This window comes from Aspergillus alliaceus (assembly GCF_009176365.1).
Source record: "Aspergillus alliaceus strain CBS 536.65 unplaced genomic scaffold BDW43scaffold_22, whole genome shotgun sequence".
NCBI lineage: Eukaryota > Fungi > Ascomycota > Eurotiomycetes > Eurotiales > Aspergillaceae > Aspergillus > Aspergillus alliaceus.
The window spans coordinates 47,757-65,241 of NW_022474705.1; the positions used below are offsets into that span (position 1 = coordinate 47,757).

The 17,485-nt window shown below is 47.9% G+C and overlaps 8 protein-coding genes and 1 non-coding gene across 9 annotated transcripts; 5 read left to right on the forward strand and 4 right to left on the reverse strand.

The window, feature by feature from the left end:
* On the reverse strand, positions 1-1,660 carry BDW43DRAFT_319651 (uncharacterized protein; the record flags this gene model as incomplete). The annotated part of the gene is made up of 5 exons (XM_032048957.1): positions 1-65; positions 110-649; positions 683-887; positions 1,090-1,572; positions 1,622-1,660. 5 exons carry the CDS (start codon positions 1,658-1,660, stop codon positions 1-3), a joined length of 1,332 nt encoding a protein of 443 aa, XP_031900210.1.
* A 1,993-nt stretch (positions 1,661-3,653) lies between these two features.
* On the forward strand, positions 3,654-4,752 carry BDW43DRAFT_319652 (uncharacterized protein; the record flags this gene model as incomplete). Its single annotated transcript, XM_032048958.1, has 3 exons — positions 3,654-3,684; positions 4,027-4,268; positions 4,309-4,752. The coding sequence occupies 3 exons, from the start codon at positions 3,654-3,656 to the stop codon at positions 4,750-4,752; spliced, it is 717 nt and encodes a 238-aa protein (XP_031900211.1).
* Positions 4,753-4,827: 75 nt separating this feature from the next.
* BDW43DRAFT_276121 (uncharacterized protein) lies at positions 4,828-5,489 on the forward strand. The gene has a single exon (XM_032041922.1). The coding sequence runs from the start codon at positions 4,885-4,887 to the stop codon at positions 5,155-5,157; it is 273 nt and encodes a 90-aa protein (XP_031900212.1). The 5' UTR covers positions 4,828-4,884; the 3' UTR covers positions 5,158-5,489.
* Positions 5,490-5,639: 150 nt separating this feature from the next.
* On the reverse strand, positions 5,640-5,723 carry BDW43DRAFT_t115. The gene has a single exon. It is a non-coding gene; the product is annotated as a tRNA-Lys (tRNA).
* Positions 5,724-6,158: 435 nt separating this feature from the next.
* On the forward strand, positions 6,159-7,302 carry BDW43DRAFT_86064 (putative flavoprotein). The gene has a single exon (XM_032050606.1). The coding sequence runs from the start codon at positions 6,218-6,220 to the stop codon at positions 6,911-6,913; it is 696 nt and encodes a 231-aa protein (XP_031900213.1). The 5' UTR covers positions 6,159-6,217; the 3' UTR covers positions 6,914-7,302.
* A 388-nt stretch (positions 7,303-7,690) lies between these two features.
* BDW43DRAFT_300260 (DUF3431 domain-containing protein) lies at positions 7,691-8,667 on the forward strand (the record flags this gene model as incomplete). Its single annotated transcript, XM_032044862.1, has 2 exons — positions 7,691-8,043; positions 8,097-8,667. The coding sequence occupies 2 exons, from the start codon at positions 7,691-7,693 to the stop codon at positions 8,665-8,667; spliced, it is 924 nt and encodes a 307-aa protein (XP_031900214.1).
* Positions 8,668-9,173: 506 nt separating this feature from the next.
* Positions 9,174-11,499, forward strand: cwc27 (putative peptidyl-prolyl cis-trans isomerase). The gene has a single exon (XM_032050608.1). The coding sequence runs from the start codon at positions 9,371-9,373 to the stop codon at positions 11,048-11,050; it is 1,680 nt and encodes a 559-aa protein (XP_031900215.1). The 5' UTR covers positions 9,174-9,370; the 3' UTR covers positions 11,051-11,499.
* Positions 11,500-14,946, reverse strand: BDW43DRAFT_86084 (uncharacterized protein). The gene is made up of 2 exons (XM_032050607.1): positions 13,923-14,946; positions 11,500-13,861 (listed from the first exon to the last, which is right to left on the reverse strand). The coding sequence occupies exons 1-2, from the start codon at positions 14,393-14,395 to the stop codon at positions 11,950-11,952; spliced, it is 2,385 nt and encodes a 794-aa protein (XP_031900216.1). The 5' UTR covers positions 14,396-14,946; the 3' UTR covers positions 11,500-11,949.
* Positions 14,947-15,238: 292 nt separating this feature from the next.
* Positions 15,239-16,731, reverse strand: BDW43DRAFT_276125 (putative aldo-keto reductase (AKR)). Its single transcript, XM_032041923.1, has 2 exons — positions 16,341-16,731; positions 15,239-16,281 (listed from the first exon to the last, which is right to left on the reverse strand). The coding sequence occupies exons 1-2, from the start codon at positions 16,605-16,607 to the stop codon at positions 15,595-15,597; spliced, it is 954 nt and encodes a 317-aa protein (XP_031900217.1). The 5' UTR covers positions 16,608-16,731; the 3' UTR covers positions 15,239-15,594.
* Positions 16,732-17,485: the final 754 nt, after the last annotated feature.

Sequence of the window (17,485 nt, forward strand, 5' to 3'; positions counted from 1 at the left end):
TCAGAATATTGGTACGGAACCATCCCTTGATGTAGGTGATTTCCATGTGTGGGCCTTGGGCAAATCTTTCCAGGTATGGTGCTACTAGCCTTTAACGAATCGATATTACCTGTATCGTATATTGATTCAATAATGCAAGCTAGAATATGTGTGAACTGGAATTTGTCATAAACCAACCGCGAATCCTCGGCTATCTTGTAGCGCATATATCCGATATACTGTGTATAGATAGCCCGATGGAAAACCGAGAAATAGCACGCAGAGGGGGTAAAGTGGCCTGTCTTACTGATACACACCTGGAGCTGGCTTGGGTGGTCCTGAAGGGAGTTAAGCCCTTGAGCGCAAAGGACTGCGTAATCGAGCTCATCGAAGAAACGAAAGGTCGAAGCATCTTTAGCTTCCTCTTGACAAAGTCTCAATAACTGGGGCAAATCTTTCAGAAGAAGCCAGCGAAGCCTGGTAGAGTGAACTGAGCACAAGCCGAAAAACTTGATCTCAGCGAGGACCATCTGGCTCATGGCGTCAACAATATTGAATCCCTCGCATGCTTCCCGAATATGCGTCTTGTGATGCATCTGGAGGAAGTCATATACCGAACGGTGAATGAAGGTGACATAACCAATGTCAGCCAGCTTCGTAGACAAATGGCCTCTTCAAGGTTGATATTTAATCTCAAGCAGACCTCTTGATTGATCATTAAGCCTTGCTTGAGCTTGTACCTTGCGTATCGCAACATCAGCTTCACTTAGATCATAACCTCTCATCTCAGCACGCATAGCAAAGTTGCTGTCTATTTCATAGTCGAACAAAAAGGTGTATCTGAGAAGAGTCATTGGTGTCATTCCAAAGCTCGGAGAACTTTCCAACCACAGCAAACGTTCGATATGCTGAGATGCGATCAAGTGGATTATTCCAGGTAAGCAAGTGGTCAATCAGTGACTCCATCTCTCGTGGCATTCTCTGTATCCTTCTCAACAGGGTTGAGAGTTGATTATCATATCTCAGGGACCCCCTCAATGACTTCAGGACCAAAGCGACCCATAGGAAGACTCCGTCGACCTGTCAACTAACTCATTTACTAAATCCTGCTTGGCCTGTTACTGCTGTCTTGGTGTCGCTGCATATCTCAAACCCTTCCAGTCTATATATAACAAGGTTCGCAATGTCGGAACGAGTCAGTTCGTGGAGCTGAAGCCTCATTCCGTCGTCAAAGGCAGTGCGAAATACTTCATAATTCCTGGACGAAACGCAGAGCTTCAAGTCAAGTGGGGCTAAGTCAATCCACCCTAGCAGCAAATCCCCCACATCATAATAGTCCTCCTGGCAGGTTTCGAGACATTCATCAAGGCCATCAATGAAGAAATACAGTAGGTAGTTCTCATATAGTTCCTTATGGTGCAGGAGTTGATTGAAAGCCGCACGGATATCCTCTTGAGAGAATTGGAACAGCAGCCGGACTCGCCAATCGCTCCTAATAGACTCCTTCCATTGTTCCGGGAAAATAGCTGGTATGAACTCAGGGCATTGTTCCAGGGCGTCATGCAAAAGACCACACAACAGACCGTCCAAGGTCTTTTCCGCTTCTGCCCCAGGCCCCCCAGAAAAAGAACCGTGCGAGTACTAAGCGTCTTGTTCCAGCCCATTGCTTAAGCCTCTCCATGGTGTTCTGATGAGTGGAGAGAAACTTCATCAAGATCGATTTTCCAGATCCGAGCTTCCCAGCGATGTGGAATATACCTGTTCCTTTTCGCAGCCATTTATTGAAACGCGTTCGATATGGCTCATGGCTGTGAACATTCTCATCCACAATCCAGCGGAAAGTTTTAAAATGAGCTTCATCTATTTGGTCTTCTCTCTGATGCATTGACGCGTTGGCCATACTCCGAAGAATGCGAGCATCTGCCAGTGCATGGATAGGGGTATCCAACAGTCCCTGTATCAGTCGAGGAATATCAGTGCTGACTGAATATATGAGATCAGCATTTAGGCTATCAAACTTCTTCTGTAGTAAGACAAAGCGCTCAAGGCTTTCTTCAGCCAGTTTCTGAAGTTACTTTTTGAGCTCCGATCTGTATCACGAAGTCATTAATACCAATTACTGCGATGAGGGAGAGTGAAGTTTGACCTATCTAGAGTCTCTAGCTGTACGGTTAACTGCTGCCGGCATTCCTTCACTCTTTCCAATAATTGTTGCTTTTCCTTGTCGTGAAGCTTGTCCTTGAAAGCCGCACACAAGGCCGCGCATTTTGGCTTTGGGTCGCTTGGAATATTTCTTCTGATGAGCTTAAAGAGTTCTCTTGATAGTATCTCGCATTCCACCGCCAGTCTGTGCAGAGCGTCCTCTTCTGTGACTCTTGCGTTGGGAACCCTAGAGGTTCGTAGCCTTGATGGCCAGGCTTCTATCTCCTTCACTATAAGTTCCAGAGCTGCATTATCTACCGTCGATCCTGTCGTGGAGTAGTATATCTGGCGGGCCCCGCTCAGCAGCTTCGTGCTGAATTCAACAAACTGGAGCACAGCTGTCGCTATGCTCAGTGCAGAGAATGGGTCCATCCTGTGGACCACCTGCTTGGGGTCACACCCTGTTGGTAGTACTTGCTTTATTATTATCAAGTAGGTCCATGTTGCGGGGAGAACCTGAAGGATTGAGCTCGGCGGGACTTGCGTATCATGGCGGGGTTCAGCCTTGCCAGCAGTTGGCAGGAAGTCGCGTTAATCCTCCACTTGGATGCGCGACAGTGTTCGGCCAATTATGCTAGACATAATAGCCATACTAGAGCAAAGACAGTTGTAAGTGACGTTTAGGGCTAGCTTTCGTACGTTATTGTAGCGCAACCATGCCAGTAATATTTGGGTTCCTTGTCTCATAGTGGGTACGGGGAAAGGTATACTAATCTACTAATTTCAAAGAAGTCATTTATAGCGGCTGCTTCAAGTTAGGGAAGCAAGCTAAAGGTTCTACAGAAGTAAAAGCTAGTGTTCCACACTGTCTCAATAATGTCTTTAATTCTTTTCGTCAGAAGCGTTGGTTAAACTTACGAGTACAATATATAAGAACTTAAATACAGAGCTGAGGATAAACCAAAAGGCACGGAAACATAAAACAGCCAACGCAGATAAACCAAATAGAAAAACGTTCTCAGCAACCCAAAACCACAAACATAAAAACATACAGAGTCAAAAACAAGAACAGCAGCGGCACCTGCAGTCACAGAAAGCAACAAAAGGCAGTTAACAAAAAGAAACGATGTGAAGCAGAATTGAACTGAACAAACGGAGCAGGACAAAACAGGTAGGGCGAAGCTGGACCGAAACCGAGTTGCTGCCAGCAGCATACTCAGTACATTTCACTATGTAGCAGCATAGCACTGATCCCTCTTTGTGTCAATAGCTTATTTCAAAATACCTCTGATAGACATCAAGGACCCTTGGGAAGCAAGCAAAGAGATGTCGGCTTGTTGAAATAACATATATGAGAGTCTAATTTGCCAGCAAAGGCGCTTGCAAATGGCTGAAGCTGCCCCTGCCACCTGGCCCAAAGTTACAGTGCATAAACGGCCCTGGCATTTTGTCTTATAAATACTACTGCGCACAACTGGAAGATATAAAACTATACATTCGTTGGCTAGAGTACGGGGGTAGACAGGAGTAGTATGTTTCGGCGCTATCTTGCAGCAGCTATTGGTGGGCATTTGATCAATATCCAATCAGCTAGATATATGCAATACTCCGCTGCCTTTCCACGAGCTAGATCATTGGCCTAAGTGGCAATTGGTAGTTCCTGTGTAAGGTATAAGGCTTGCGAGCGTAATCTAAGGAAGAAAATTTTCGGAAGGTGGATATCTTGACTCAGTAGATAGAGTGGCGCCTAGAGTTGGTTCCTGGAGGCGTTTCACCGAGTGGGGCTTGACGCTTAAGTTTGCTCATCTACTATATTCACCAATATCATATCTCTCTTTTTCATTCAACACCTGCAACTTGAATACTTCGATAACCTCTTTCAGAAAACGGAATCACCGACGCTAGACACCCTTCCTTCAGAGATCAAAACGGCCGTCTTGTATGTTATCCCAGATCTTGCTTCTCTAAAGGCTCTAGTTCACGCCACTCCCTCCTTCCACGCAGTGCATTTGTCACAGCGAAAACAACTCCTGTCAACGGCCCTGGAAAGATGTCTCCAGCTACCTGTCATGGTCGACGCAGTCGCTGCATTGATTGCCTCAGGTGGGCGCGAGAAAAGATCCAGAGCCCCAAAGCGTAGTCAGGAAGTAGTTGATGAAGAGTTAAAACGCTTATCATGTTTTTGAGGCTTTGACGGAAGACGATCTATTGGAAACAGCTCGACTTCACAAGATTGTGGGATCTATCCTGAAAGATATGGTCCTCTCTTTTCTCAAGTTTAGGCCGGGTACAAGGCAGCTAAAGGAAGAGCATGACTTCTTATCACCGCTGGAATCTTTTAGGTTGCGGCGCGCCCTGTACCGACTAGAAATTTATCGGCTTCTATTCAACAATTACAAATTGCCACATTTGGTAGAGGTGGATTTCTCACAGAATCACCTTGACTCTGATGACCAATGGGAGCTCTTCCTCAGCATATTTAGTCCATGGGAGATGGAAGAGAGCAGATGTGTCCAAATGTATATCTTTCGAGTGTATGAGGAGCTACCAGGAGCAACCGCACTTGATGATAGGAGTGAGCTCTTTCCCGAGGAGAATAAAGACCCATTAACCCCATCACCAGAGCTATAAATATGATGTCATTAACTTCCGCGGACTAGATATTTGGGACGACCACAGAGAGCATTGCTTGCCCAAAGGGCTAGGGTTTTCTCTACCGCTGTATCCTATAGGTCCTGCATACGCTTGATTCAGCAAAAGGTCATGCTCCGTAGCACATTCCCCACTCAACCTGACTTTATAACCTGCGCTCTTGATAAGCCCCTAAGCACTTTTACCCCTTTTGACTTCAATGATGATGGAATGAGTGTCAAGGTCTTCCAGTCAGATATGGACTGGAGTTCCCCTAATTTGGCTTGGGCACGGTGCTTGGATATGGATGATGAAGAGGCATCCACATCCCTTCAAAGAAAAGTCATAAATCCATTACGCAACTGGGGATCTTTGTTCTGGGATGAATATCGATTGAAAGAATAGGGCCTCAGTGCGGAAACCATAAGAGAAGAACTTAATTCTGCCTACGGTAAGCCAAGCGACGCGAATGACGATCCAGACGAAGCTGCCGGGCATATGTAACGACATACTGTTCAGATTGTATCAGCAATTCCCATGTCAATGTCAAATGTTTTATCAAAGATATGCGTGAATAGCCACATGTTGTACAAAGTAACAACAGATGTATTGCTAAGAATTTTGTTCATGTCGGATGTTCGACTACACCATTGAATAGCGTTGAAAAGGATAATTGTGTCGCTTGTTCGTTAAAACGTTCATTCTGAGGCCATATATTCAAAACACGCGGGTGGTTGAAGGGAATTCAGTACACGCACATATGTTGACCATGTCTCTTGGTAGATAAGGGCCTGGGCATCAAGCTAACTTGTAATTTGGGAAAATGAGGCAGTGGTAAACATAGCTAGGGTTGCCAAAACAGAATTATCAAAAAGCCAAAAAGAGAAAGCCGAACGCGGGGGTCGAACCCGCAACCTTGAGATACCGTGATGACTAAGAGTCTCACGCTCTACCGATTGAGCTAGCCCGGCTGATTGTTGAAAAGCACGTAGTATTTATGACAACATAAGTATTAAAAAGAGGAAAAACAGTTTTCCCTTGGTTCCATGGATTATAAGTACAGGCCGTGGAAGAAAGAGGTCTAAGGCAGGCTACTATGCCACATCCCCGAATATGTCTTCATTCCCTACAGCAACGTTAATAATATATCACGAAGCTTTTGTCAAGTCTCGAGAATTGAAGCATCATATATTCCAACCATGAAAGTTTAGCTACCTCGTTATCTCCACCTTCATATATAATTCTATTAGCAATATGTCAACATTTGAGTTATCGATAAACTCTGCTTTTTATTTTATTGTAATTACTAGTAATTAGTAATTGACCCTGTATGCTTAAACTGGGTCTATCAACCAACAAAGGCGCTAGTTAGCGCACATCTAGCGGATTATAAATATAAATTCACCGGAATAGTTCCATCAACCATCACCATCTAGAACTTCAACAACACAATACAATCAGCATCATGGCAACGCATAAGTCACCAGCAGCAGAGATTGCTGCAGCACTCAATGATGGCAAAATACATCTCCTCCTAGCTGCAACGGGTTCCGTTGCCACAATAAAGCTACCGCTCATCATCGCTGCATTTGCAGACCATCCCAACATTTCAATACGAGTGATCCTCACCAAGGCTGCTGCCGAATTTCTTCGCGCTCAGTCTGAGGAGCAGCCTTCGGTAGAGTCTCTCACATCGCTGCCTAATGTGGACTCGGTTCTCCATGACGAAGATGAATGGGTTGAGCCTTGGACTCGAGGTGCGGACATACTTCACATCACCCTCCGTAGATGGGCTCATTTACTAGTTATCACGCCACTGAGCGCGAACTCCCTAGCGAAAGTGGTTCATGGCATGTCTGATAATCTGCTCACGAGCGTTGTGCGTGCGTGGGATACGACGGGGTTGGTCGATGGGAGGAAGAAGCGGATTCTTGTCGCCCCTGCAATGAACACAGCGATGTGGGTACATCCTGTCACAGCACAGCAGATTCGCATGCTGGAGGAGGATTGGGGAGTGAAAGAAGTTGATGGGGATGAACAGGGCTGGTTCGAAGTCCTCCGTCCTATTGAGAAATCGCTCGCGTGCGGTGATGTGGGGTCTGGTGGAATGATGGAATGGAGGGAGATCGTGAGGATTGTGAAGCAGAGACTGGGCCTTTGAAAGGACCTAGCGTCCTAGTACTAAGTTCTTATTATCGCCCATGATATTGGGGATACAAGCATCGTTGAGGTGCAGCGGAAATGCGACGGCCCGAAGCGGTACTTCCACCCGTTGTTACATCACCATGGACGAAAGTTCCTGCAAATGATACGTTGGGGCTTTCTATGACTCATTGGAAGACCGCTCATCAATGATTCAAGGACTCTTGATAGAGACCATGTGTCTCGCCTCTTCCCACCACCTTTCATTCTATAATGCCCGCATTTAATCATTGCCGACACCCTCCAGCGATTGGGAGCTTGAAATCTAGTCGCACGGTGATTCACGTTTGAATAGAGACGCAATGAACGAAAGCTAAATTGAGTTCAAGGTTTTTGATGCTCAAAATATTCTATAATGCAAAGGCTAGATCAATTATCAAGTGATGTTTTTCGCAGACCTTACGGGGGACACATAATTGACTAATCTAGTGCCCGAAGATTCTCTCCAGAGGATACTAAGAGATCAAGTCTTTGTTTTCTCCTTGTTTTACTTTCTTTGGCCCGACCCGTCCTATCGCCCCGTCTTTGTCTATAAAATTTGAAAGGAACATAAACCACCCGACTGATCAGGAGGTACGTTGGGCGCTTCCTCCGAAGCCCTGAGATAGGGTTCTACACCGTCTATAATATAATAGAATTAACGTCTAAAAGCAAACGAGACTTTTCAAAGGGTGTGTTAAGATCTTATATAGTTCAAGGCTAGATCACCTAGCCCAACGGCAGAGTACTCAGAAAGATGCGCCCAAGCCAGCGTTTTCTTGTCACGGCTCTGCTTCTTTGCTTCATTGTATGGTTTGGGAAGCGCTTGACCACTCCGGCGCAGGAGATCTACCAATTGTCACGTTGGCATAACGGGGTCGCATTGGGTTACGCGGCGCCTTTCCCATCTAGCATCTCTTCTCTGAATACCTCAGCCACTAGAATAAGGCGACCAAGCATCACCGACCTGACTCCCTCACAGCACGAGGGTGCTGAGTCGTCTATTGGCAACCGCCATTCTACTGTCAAGATAACAGCGGTCGATCGCGTTATTGTTGTAGGGAAAACGAAAGATGACGATACAGACTGGGTCGTAAATGAATTGACCAAGTAAGCCTCATATACCCGAATGTATAAGCAGTGGAGCTAACATGTTAACATAGTTGGTTGCACGCGATTTATGCAGTCGATGATCCAGAAGCGCCTCTCCACGTAACCAAGAACAAAGGAAATGAAGCCAATGTATATCTGCAATATATTATTGACAATTACGATGACCTCCCTTCTACTATTGTCTTCCTCCACAGCCATCGGGATGGCTATCCAAGAGCTTGGCATACGGAATTCTCTGATCACAGCAATGTGAGGGCCGTACGGATGCTCAAAACAGATTTCGTTCAAAGAAATGGTTACGCCAACCTTCGTTGTAACCATAACCCGGGCTGCCCTGACGAGATCCGTCCATTTCGCGCCGAGAAAAGTGAGGACCACTTGCCGGAGCAGGTGTTTCCTGAGGTTTGGGAGACTTTCTTCAATAATACCAATGTCCCAGAGATTATCGCAACCCCCTGCTGCGCACAATTTGCGGTGTCAAGAGCGCAGGTACTGCAGCGCCCATTGAGTAGCTATATACGGTATCACCAATGGCTTATGGACACCGAATTACCGAGCAATGTCAGTGGACGAGTTATGGAATACATGTGGCATATTATATTCGGGCAGGATCCAGTCTAGTAAGCTGTTCTTAACTCTATCCCTTCAGTGCCTACAGACTGACCTTCGTCAAGTTGCCCTGATATGATCCAATGTTACGAAGATGTCTACGACACTCTGGATATCTAATCACCACCTTATGATATGATGTGACAAAATATAACTAGAATAACCCGAATAATTTATACATCATTATTGACGTTGACTAAATGGAAAGAAGTTTTATTCAATCCAGCCATTGAGGTATTATTATGTTCCGTCTACTATGTACTATACGCGGTCAACAAGCATCTTTTCGGTTAAAAGAATCGTAATACCTCCAACTGTAGAACTTAATAAAAGGGAATAAAAGCTAATCAAATTTAGTAATTATACTAGACATCTTAAATTGTGTCAAGAACATGTAAAGATAAAAAGCGCCAAAGTATTTAAAAAGCACGGGCGTGACATGACGTGACCACCGAAGAAGTAAAATGGAACTTTCCCCGAAAAGCTTCGACTTCCGCTCACTCTCTTCCCAGACCATATTCCACTCCCTCCACACTCTACCCACCCTTTCCCCCAAGGGTATCTCTAAACCATGAGAATCGCATACAATCACCTCTCCACATAAATCAACATCTCCTCATCCACGCCCAGTATTAGTCCCCACCGAGGGGTCCAACGCGTGAACCCTCCGCTCAAACAGCCCACCGCAAGCATAACAACCACATAACCCTCCAAAATGTCCTCCCACTACACGACCGAACCAAACCCAACAGCCTCAGCAACGCTGAACACGACCTTCGGCCCCCTCCATATCTCCCTCTTCGCCAACCAAACCCCCCTAACATGCCGCAACTTCCTCCAACACTGCCAGGACGGCTACTACAACGGCACGATCTTCCACCGCGTGGTTCCGGATTTCATCATCCAGGGCGGCGACCCAAGTGGCACCGGCTCCGGCGGCACATCCATCTACGAGGACCCGGAGTTCGAGTACGACCCGGACGCACGGGATCCGAACGAGAAAGTCGTGCTGCGCGATGAGCTGCACAGCCGGTTACGGTTTACGCGGCGCGGGCTGGTGGGGATGGCGAAGAGCGAGGATGGGAGCTACGGGAGTCAATTCTTCATTACGCTGGGGAATACGGAGCGGGAGCTGAACGGGCAGTGTACGCTTTTCGGGCGGATCGAGGGCGACAGTATCTACAATATGGTGAAGATTGCCGAGGCGGAGAGGGTGGAAGGTACCGAGCGGCCGGTTTATCCTGTGAAGATTACCTCGTGCGAGGTGGGCGAGTTAGGCCCGTTGGCGGGGAAGATAAAGAAGAGGCAGATTACTGCGGCGAGCGGGGCTAGGACAGAGGATAAGGCTGCGCCGCCGAAGAAGAAGAAGAAGACGACGACGAAGGGGAGCAAGATGCTGCTGAGTTTCGGGGATGATGCGCCAGACGAGGATATGCCTATTCGGTCGGCGAAGCCGAAGTTTAACTCGAGTCTTGTTACGGATGCAGGTGTAAATATCCCCGAATCAGCAGCAGTGCAAGAACCGAAATCGAAATCGTCAATTAAGCAACAGCAACAACAACAACCTAAGAAGAAACGACCGCGCTCTCCCACCCCCGATTCTAGACCCAGGCCTAAATCCCCCGTCCCAGAAGCCCAGCTCCCCCTGCCAGACCCAGAGTCGCCGGAGCGCGAGCGCTCCCCACCGACAGCAAAGCAATCCTTCCTCTCTCGCACCAATGCCGAAATCGAAAACATCAAAGCCTCCATGCGCCGCATAGTTCATACCGGCGCGGCAGATGCAGACCACAAGAAATCCGCCCTGGAGGCCATGATCCCCGAGACGGCAATCCGGGGCCGCAAGCGTCCACCACCGGGCATGTCCGCTTCAACCAACGGCTCAAACGGGATAACAGGCTTCAGCAGCTCAGCAGACAACGATGCCCTGAAAATATTCAATGCGTTCAAAGCCAAGCTTGAGAATGCCGATTCAGCGTCCACACCCGCATCAACGCATAAACACACATCCCAGGCTCCCAAGGCTTCTTCCGAGCCACAAGAAGCAGAGGATGAGGAAGCCCAGCTCTGCGATCTCCATTTCATCGCCAACTGCCAGTCCTGTCAATCGTGGGATACCAATGAAACCGCGGACGGCGGGAATGCGGGTGCAGCGGACGAGGATGAAGGCTGGTTATCGCACGAACTGCACTTTGGCAAGGATATGCTTGGTAAGGATTTGAAATGGAAACAGGAGCATCCGGATGACGCGGATTCGCTTATGGTAATTGATCCACGGGAACGGGAGAAGGAATACGTTGGTGGGAAACGGAAAGGTCTCGAGAGGGACAGGGAACGAGATAGGAAGCGTGAGCGTGCGGGTAATCTGGAGTGGGAGAAGGCTCGGAGAGGGAAATAAACTACTGTATATGAATTACTATGTCTGTATTTTGGAACCATAGAACAATCTTCATGCCATGATGTAGATCTATATATCTTGGAGCATTGTTCAGCTCTGCAGACGATATATCCTACGTACAAAGCTAACGCAACAACGCACGGATTCGTGAATCTCGTGGGAAATCAACGCATGTACACACATCAATAAGCATAGACAATCAGGTCATAGCTCGAAGCTCGGTCATAACTATGTACTTAGGTCATTAAAGAAAGGTAATAAAGCTAAGGACGAGATCTTGGGAGAGATTCTTCTGGCGCGCATCAGATCAACGAGTATTTCAACTGCCACATAAGAACATCGAAGTGGCACTCCACTTGGACCCCTTCCCATGCCCATATTCTCTCCATTTTCTTTTTTGGTTGTCCCGTCGTCTCCAAAACACCCTTAACCGTAATTTTGCCCACCTTTATAAAATGAAAGACCGGGACACTTTTAAAGGCCAAAGGGTTTTGATGCCAAGACAGCGGGGTTGCGAGAAATACCACTCTTATCGAAAAGGCAACATGTCGTAAGCTTTGTGTATTCGTAAGAAATGTTGGTCAGTCGCTCGCGTTGTCGTAATTGGGACCAACCGATATATATGATCAGTTGATCTTGTTGCATTAGGACCGAATTGCTTGACCAGACGATGGAGGGGTGAATAATTAAACGGGACTCGATTTGTACCTTTTTGACCCGGTGATGCCTCGTTTATTCGCTCCGAGTGGATGACGAGAACGGAACAAAGGAAATTGATAGCGGTTTGAATTCGTAACTCCACCAGCTTGCTGCATTTTTCACGTTTTTTGCTTCTTGAGTGTCGTTTCCCTTTCTTATTTGCCGACGCACAACCCCGTTAGTAGAGTATATTAACAATATCAAGCCTTCTTGCGTCTCTTCGCGCTACTACCGTTTCCCTTACCTCCCTGAAAATCTTTACCCCCATGAGGGCCGCCATATTGTGTAGGCTCGTCCACGGTGTTACTAGGACTGGTCGCTTCGCTATCGGTGAGAGTCTCGATGATTCGGCCAGGAGGAAACTGTGTGTCTGCTGCGCCGGAATTCGGATTTATCGTGCTATTAAAGCCACTGCCATCGTAGCCGTTATAGAAACCAGGGTTCTGCTGCTGTTCTGGCCCGTCGAAAAGGTCGCCGTTATCGGGAATATGGTCAAAATCAAACAGATCGTTCCCATCTTTGATTACACTATCCTCTGCATCCGTGGTGACAGGCTCACTCGCTACAGGAGCTGGCACCGAAGTCGCCGTATTTCCGAAGTCCAAATTATTCTTATTATTCTCGAGATCCGCAATATCGGTAAAGTAGTCGTTATTGAAGATCTGATCGAGGTCCAATGGGGGAGGGTGAACACTTCCATCACCTGTTACCATGCCGGGGATTGTGCCTGTTGGGCTAAGCGGCTGTAGGAGGTTGGTCAAGTTCTGAACCGAACGGTCCTGTTCAGCCTGCATTTTGACGAGGTTGTCAATCTCCGCGCGGGTGTTGGCAAGGCGATTGGAATAGCCGAGCGGCATTGGCGGTGGCGTGGGCGTCATCAGAGCGTTATTCTGGGACACGGGCACGTTGGAGTCGCCCGGACTGGTTTCGTTGGCCATGAGACGGAGCATATCCGCGCGCTGGTTTGGAGTAAGCGGAACGTTGCCGTTGGATGTTTCCAGCGACGACAGAACGTTAGGGAAGTCGGCAAAGCTCGTGGGGACCCCATTGCGTGCATTAGAATTTTGAATAACGGACATGATGTCCCGCTGAGGGAACTGCTGAGTTGGAGGCGGCTGTGCCTCTTTCGGCCGAGGACTGCTATCGAAGACCTCCTCAACATGACCGGACTGAGGAGCACTCGGGTGGCGAGCATGGCCCCGCGATTGTGAGCCATCGAACGCTGTAGTGGCTGGTGAGAGGGTTGCCGCGCGACTTTGACGCTCCGACGGTGCGGCTTTCAAAAGCAGCGGCTGTTTCTTCATAGTTCGCGGTCCGCCGGGGCTATTGATATGTGGAGCACCTAAGGTGCTCAGCGAATAGTCGTCTCCCATGTCGACTACGTTAGCTTGGTCCTGTGATATCGCCCCAGCAAAAGAGTTGACGAGGTTTTGAGGCCCTTCCGGTCCCTGAAGACTGCGATTGTATACAGTGGCAAGGAAAGTGAGGATCGCATTGATGGAATTCTCATGGCGTGTGTGCTGTTCCTGGAAATTGGCGGCCTGTGCATAGAGTTGCTCGTGTTCTCTCCGTAGTTTGGTAATTGTGTTGGAGATGACTTGTTGTTGTTGGCGAATGGCCTGCAATTCCCGGTATACCCCCGCAAGCTGATCCTTCGGCATAACGCTCCCCTGAACTAAAGATAGCTGTCGACTCCGGGATCGGTCGTCTCGTGCTCCGGAACCATCATCATAGTCATCATTGTCATGTTCATCCACGTCTTCGGTTTTCACGCGCACATTGATCTTCCCTGACTTGCTTCCTTGTCCTGGTGTATTCTTGGGCTTTTGTATCAACCAGAGTAACTCAGGATGGCCACGTTTAAAGTACGGGTTTGCATACTCGCTAGGGCTCTTATTCTTCCTTTCGCTCGCGCGCATCGAATTATCCGAAAGCCCTACCTTTTTATGAAATCCGTACATGTTCAGCTGGCGGACAAAGGAAGCGTAATTGTTATGCTTAAAAAGTTCCGGGATCAGAGTCTTTGCAAACTCATCCTCATCCAATACGATAAAGGAGTTTCCATCATCGGACCACCGAATCAAATCCGTATTTTTCGATTCATCCAGAAAACTACAAACTGTTATTAGCCATCGATCGCCAGAGCTGTTTCTACGTTGCCAAAAATCCATACCTGCTTAGCTTCTGGACAAATGGAGGGATTTGTTTCCTCTTTGCCTGTACCTCCCTCTTCGCAACCAGTGCTCGTTGATAGAGCTCATCCAAACTCTCCCCCCAAACCCCATTTTCTCCAGCATTACTCCCTTGGTCAGAGAACGGGGTTGGCGTCTGTTCGTATCCGCGATTCCGGCTAACCAACTGGTTTGGTGTTTGCCTACGTGTGAGCTGTGTCGATGCAGTGGCCGTAGTTGCTGGCGCATCTTGACTCGAAGTATAGGCTGTAGCGCCGTATGAGTTCGTATCTGGAAAGGAGGGTGGGTTGACGACATTCGAGGAAGGATTTTGGCCCCATTGCAAGAACTGGTCGTTTGAGAGTTGAGCGCCAGAGTTTTGAGGGTAGCTAGAGATCGGGCCAAGCTGTGGATGGACGACAGGAGAAGTACCGGGAGCAGGTCTTTTGCGGGTCGTCATGCCTTGGGGACTCATGGCAGACAATATGGTAATGTCTGGCTGATTGAGAGCAAGGCTGCTTTTTTCTATCCGTAACTCGTTTGTTGAAGATGCGTAGAAAGGCAGTGAAATCTGATACCTAGTCAGGAGCGTCCTTCAAATGGTCTTTCCGGCCAAGGCTGAGCTCTAGCGGGGAACTTGGACGGCGCGACGCGGCTCGAAACTGAACAGAACGGCAACAGCGCAAAGAATCGTATATAGGGCTTCAGCCTAGCGCGGTCTTATTCGGGCTAAACTGTGAACACTCGGAGAGAAGTTTTACGACGGCGGAGCAGTATATCGATATAGGGACGCGACACGCGGGGCGGTAAACCGCAATCACAAGGGTCAAGGCCAATCGAATAGCAGGCCGGCGACAAGCCCGACTAGTAGGAACAAGGGAGAATTGGGGCCCAATTGTTTAGCCGTGTTGAAATTGATAGATGAGGCGGGTGCTTGTAAGCGACACTTTCCCAGGAACGGATACTGCGGCGGTGGGTGGAGGGCTGATAGACTGGCGCAAGGGAATACAGAAAAAAGAAGAAAAAGAAAAGTCCGCTCGTTCCACAAAGGCGAGCAGACTGAAAATGCAGTAAAGACTCAAACAAGAGCTACCGGGTCTAGGTGATCCAGGACAACTCGAGCTTGATGGATGGCGATGGCAGAAGATGGCCTGCGTCTGGCAAATCTTCTGCGTCGAGATGCTTGGCGGTGACGATGAGGTCAATGGGTTGGTTGCGGTTGCTAATTGGTCCAGACGATGAGTCAGCCAGATGCTCACCACGTGCCGACTAGGGCTGAGGAGAGTGAAAAGAGCTTGCTATAACTACTTGCGAATACCTCTCTACCGGGGCTATGGGATGTGAATAATTTCTTCTCGCTCTGAAGCTGACCGTTTCAATTTCCCTGATTTCCTAAATGCCTACTACTCTAGTACACGCGCTTTAGTTAACGCGGAATGCCCACCGATCCACCTTCAGGCAAACCGCCAATCAGCTTTCATTTCCCTACAGTGGCATCGTTCTTATTTTGGTGCAAAAACTTCATGCACAGCAATCTTTGTCCGCTCTAGATGCTTCATTGAATTTCCACTAGATTCCATGGATCACCGTTTGAACTTAGATGCGCATCGACAGTGTGACAACGAGCGCAACCCTAATGTAAGTTTTGCACTTACAGAAGAGAACACTACTTCATTAGAGCGCAACATGATCTCCAATCAATTGTTGGAAGTTCTCGTGTACCATTTGCCACGTGTCCGGATGCCCCTGAGAGAATCTCTCTATTTTCTCAAGAGCAGCCAAATCTGCTTCCATGCGGCTTCTGTTTCTCGTCCCGTTCAACAATGTGGTGTTTCCTAGGCTTAAAACGAGGCAATACAGGGCTGCGGCAGGACTGATCTCTGCACGACTTGCTAGCGATTGGACTACATCCGATTGAACTAATTCTGGATTTGCTGTCAGGGTCCAGAAGCTCTGGTAAATGATGTGTGTGTCACGGCAATATGAGCGCAACGGGACGTCGAACTGCGTGCCCACATAGAAGCGATTCTGGACAACCGCCGGTTTCACTTTGACCAGTGAGGATAGTTCCCGAAGCAAAGGCAAGGTACAATTGGATATGCCTAGGTTGCGGATTCGATGGGGGACATAGGTCTCAAACGTGGACCACGCCTCCAACGTTTGGGACATTGTCGGAAGTGGGGAATGAAGAATGAGCATATCGATATGTGCGTCGTTGACGCTGTCCAGGGAATCTGATTCACGAAGATGCTCTAGAGATAACTGGATAGAGGCATGGACTTGCTCCGTCACGGAGGTGTTGGGATCATAGGGCATATCATCGGGATCCTGCCCATGGACCGATGTAAATTTGGTTTGAATCTTACCATGGTCAGCCAGGTAAAGTGCTAGCTATACCGTAGAGGTGACATCTGACTTACATAGAGATCCTCCCGTCGAACCATGCCGTCCCGGATAGCCTTGCGTATACCCTCTCCTACCAAGTCTTCCCGGTAATGCTTTGGCTGAGCTGCAGTGTCTACGGCGCGGAAGCCAGCGCTGAGAGCCTGGTACACTAAGTCTGCCGTTCGGTCTTTCTTCCATGCAGTGCCATAGATGAAGACTGGCAGACTCGCAGGAGGTGCGTTCTGCACGGACCGTAGGAGATGTTTATCCCAAGTCATCTTGGATATGGCAGAGCGAGCCATCAGTTACAATCAATATCGCCAGAGACCTGCTGAGGGGTTAATAGTTCTTAGAACGTTGTTTAAGGAAATACGGATTCAATGATGTCAGGTGGTGTAAGTGTTTATTACTGGTAGAGCGCTCGGCTAGATTGGCCAATAATAGGAGCTCAGGATTCTGACATCTTAGAAGTCAACTGGGACTCTCATAACTTTCATGTTCATTCCTACTACACGAGACTGGTATATCTAGGTGGAATATATAATTATTTTACAGTACCTATCTCAAGAGTGTAGCTAGCGACTATGTTCTTCTTATAGTGAGTGTGATTCTTTGGTAGGAAAGCCTGGGCATATGAACTACCAACCGCAACTCAATACCTTCTTCAACTTCTACTCAGACATGATGACCGCACTAGTCCGTCGAGTCCAACTATGAGCTCTAGTCTAATATGGTCTCTCATTACGCCAAGAGCAGTACTACTGCCATAAGCCCATCAATTCGATTTTCTCGGTCAAATGGATCTTAGCTGGCCTAACTACCACGTTAACGCGCAGAAGGGAAAATGTCCCCTACAATATGAAGATCCTTTTCTGGATATATTGCTATATTAGAAGTTGTGCCAAGGTCGCTGTCAAATGATGCAAGTTAACCCTACATTCCAAGGGACCACCGATCCTCAATAGACACCACTTTCGGCTGTCTGGGCTATGAATAGCATTCATGCACTACTACTAATATATTTCGGCAAGCTGCAGCGTAGGTACAGGCAGCATAGTTCTCCTGTCATTGACTGGCCATGGCGTTGCGTTGTTCACATAATCTGCACTCGCTGGTCAACTATATATAGCGGCGAGGCTGTGCAGGAACCTGGCAATATTCAAACTTTATGAGTCGGCAA

Coding starts and splice junctions, on each gene's coding strand:
- BDW43DRAFT_86064 (XM_032050606.1), top strand. CDS start 6,218: ATGGCAACGCATAAGTCACCAGCAGCAGAGATTGCTGCAGCACTCAAT.
- BDW43DRAFT_276125 (XM_032041923.1), bottom strand. CDS start 16,607: ATGGCTCGCTCTGCCATATCCAAGATGACTTGGGATAAACATCTCCTA. Junction 16,282..16,340: donor TTCGACGGGAGGATCTCTAT/GTAAGTCAGATG, acceptor GACCATGGTAAG/ATTCAAACCAAATTTACATC.
- cwc27 (XM_032050608.1), top strand. CDS start 9,371: ATGTCCTCCCACTACACGACCGAACCAAACCCAACAGCCTCAGCAACG.
- BDW43DRAFT_276121 (XM_032041922.1), top strand. CDS start 4,885: ATGCTCCGTAGCACATTCCCCACTCAACCTGACTTTATAACCTGCGCT.
- BDW43DRAFT_86084 (XM_032050607.1), bottom strand. CDS start 14,395: ATGAGTCCCCAAGGCATGACGACCCGCAAAAGACCTGCTCCCGGTACT. Junction 13,862..13,922: donor TTTGTCCAGAAGCTAAGCAG/GTATGGATTTTT, acceptor AACAGTTTGTAG/TTTTCTGGATGAATCGAAAA.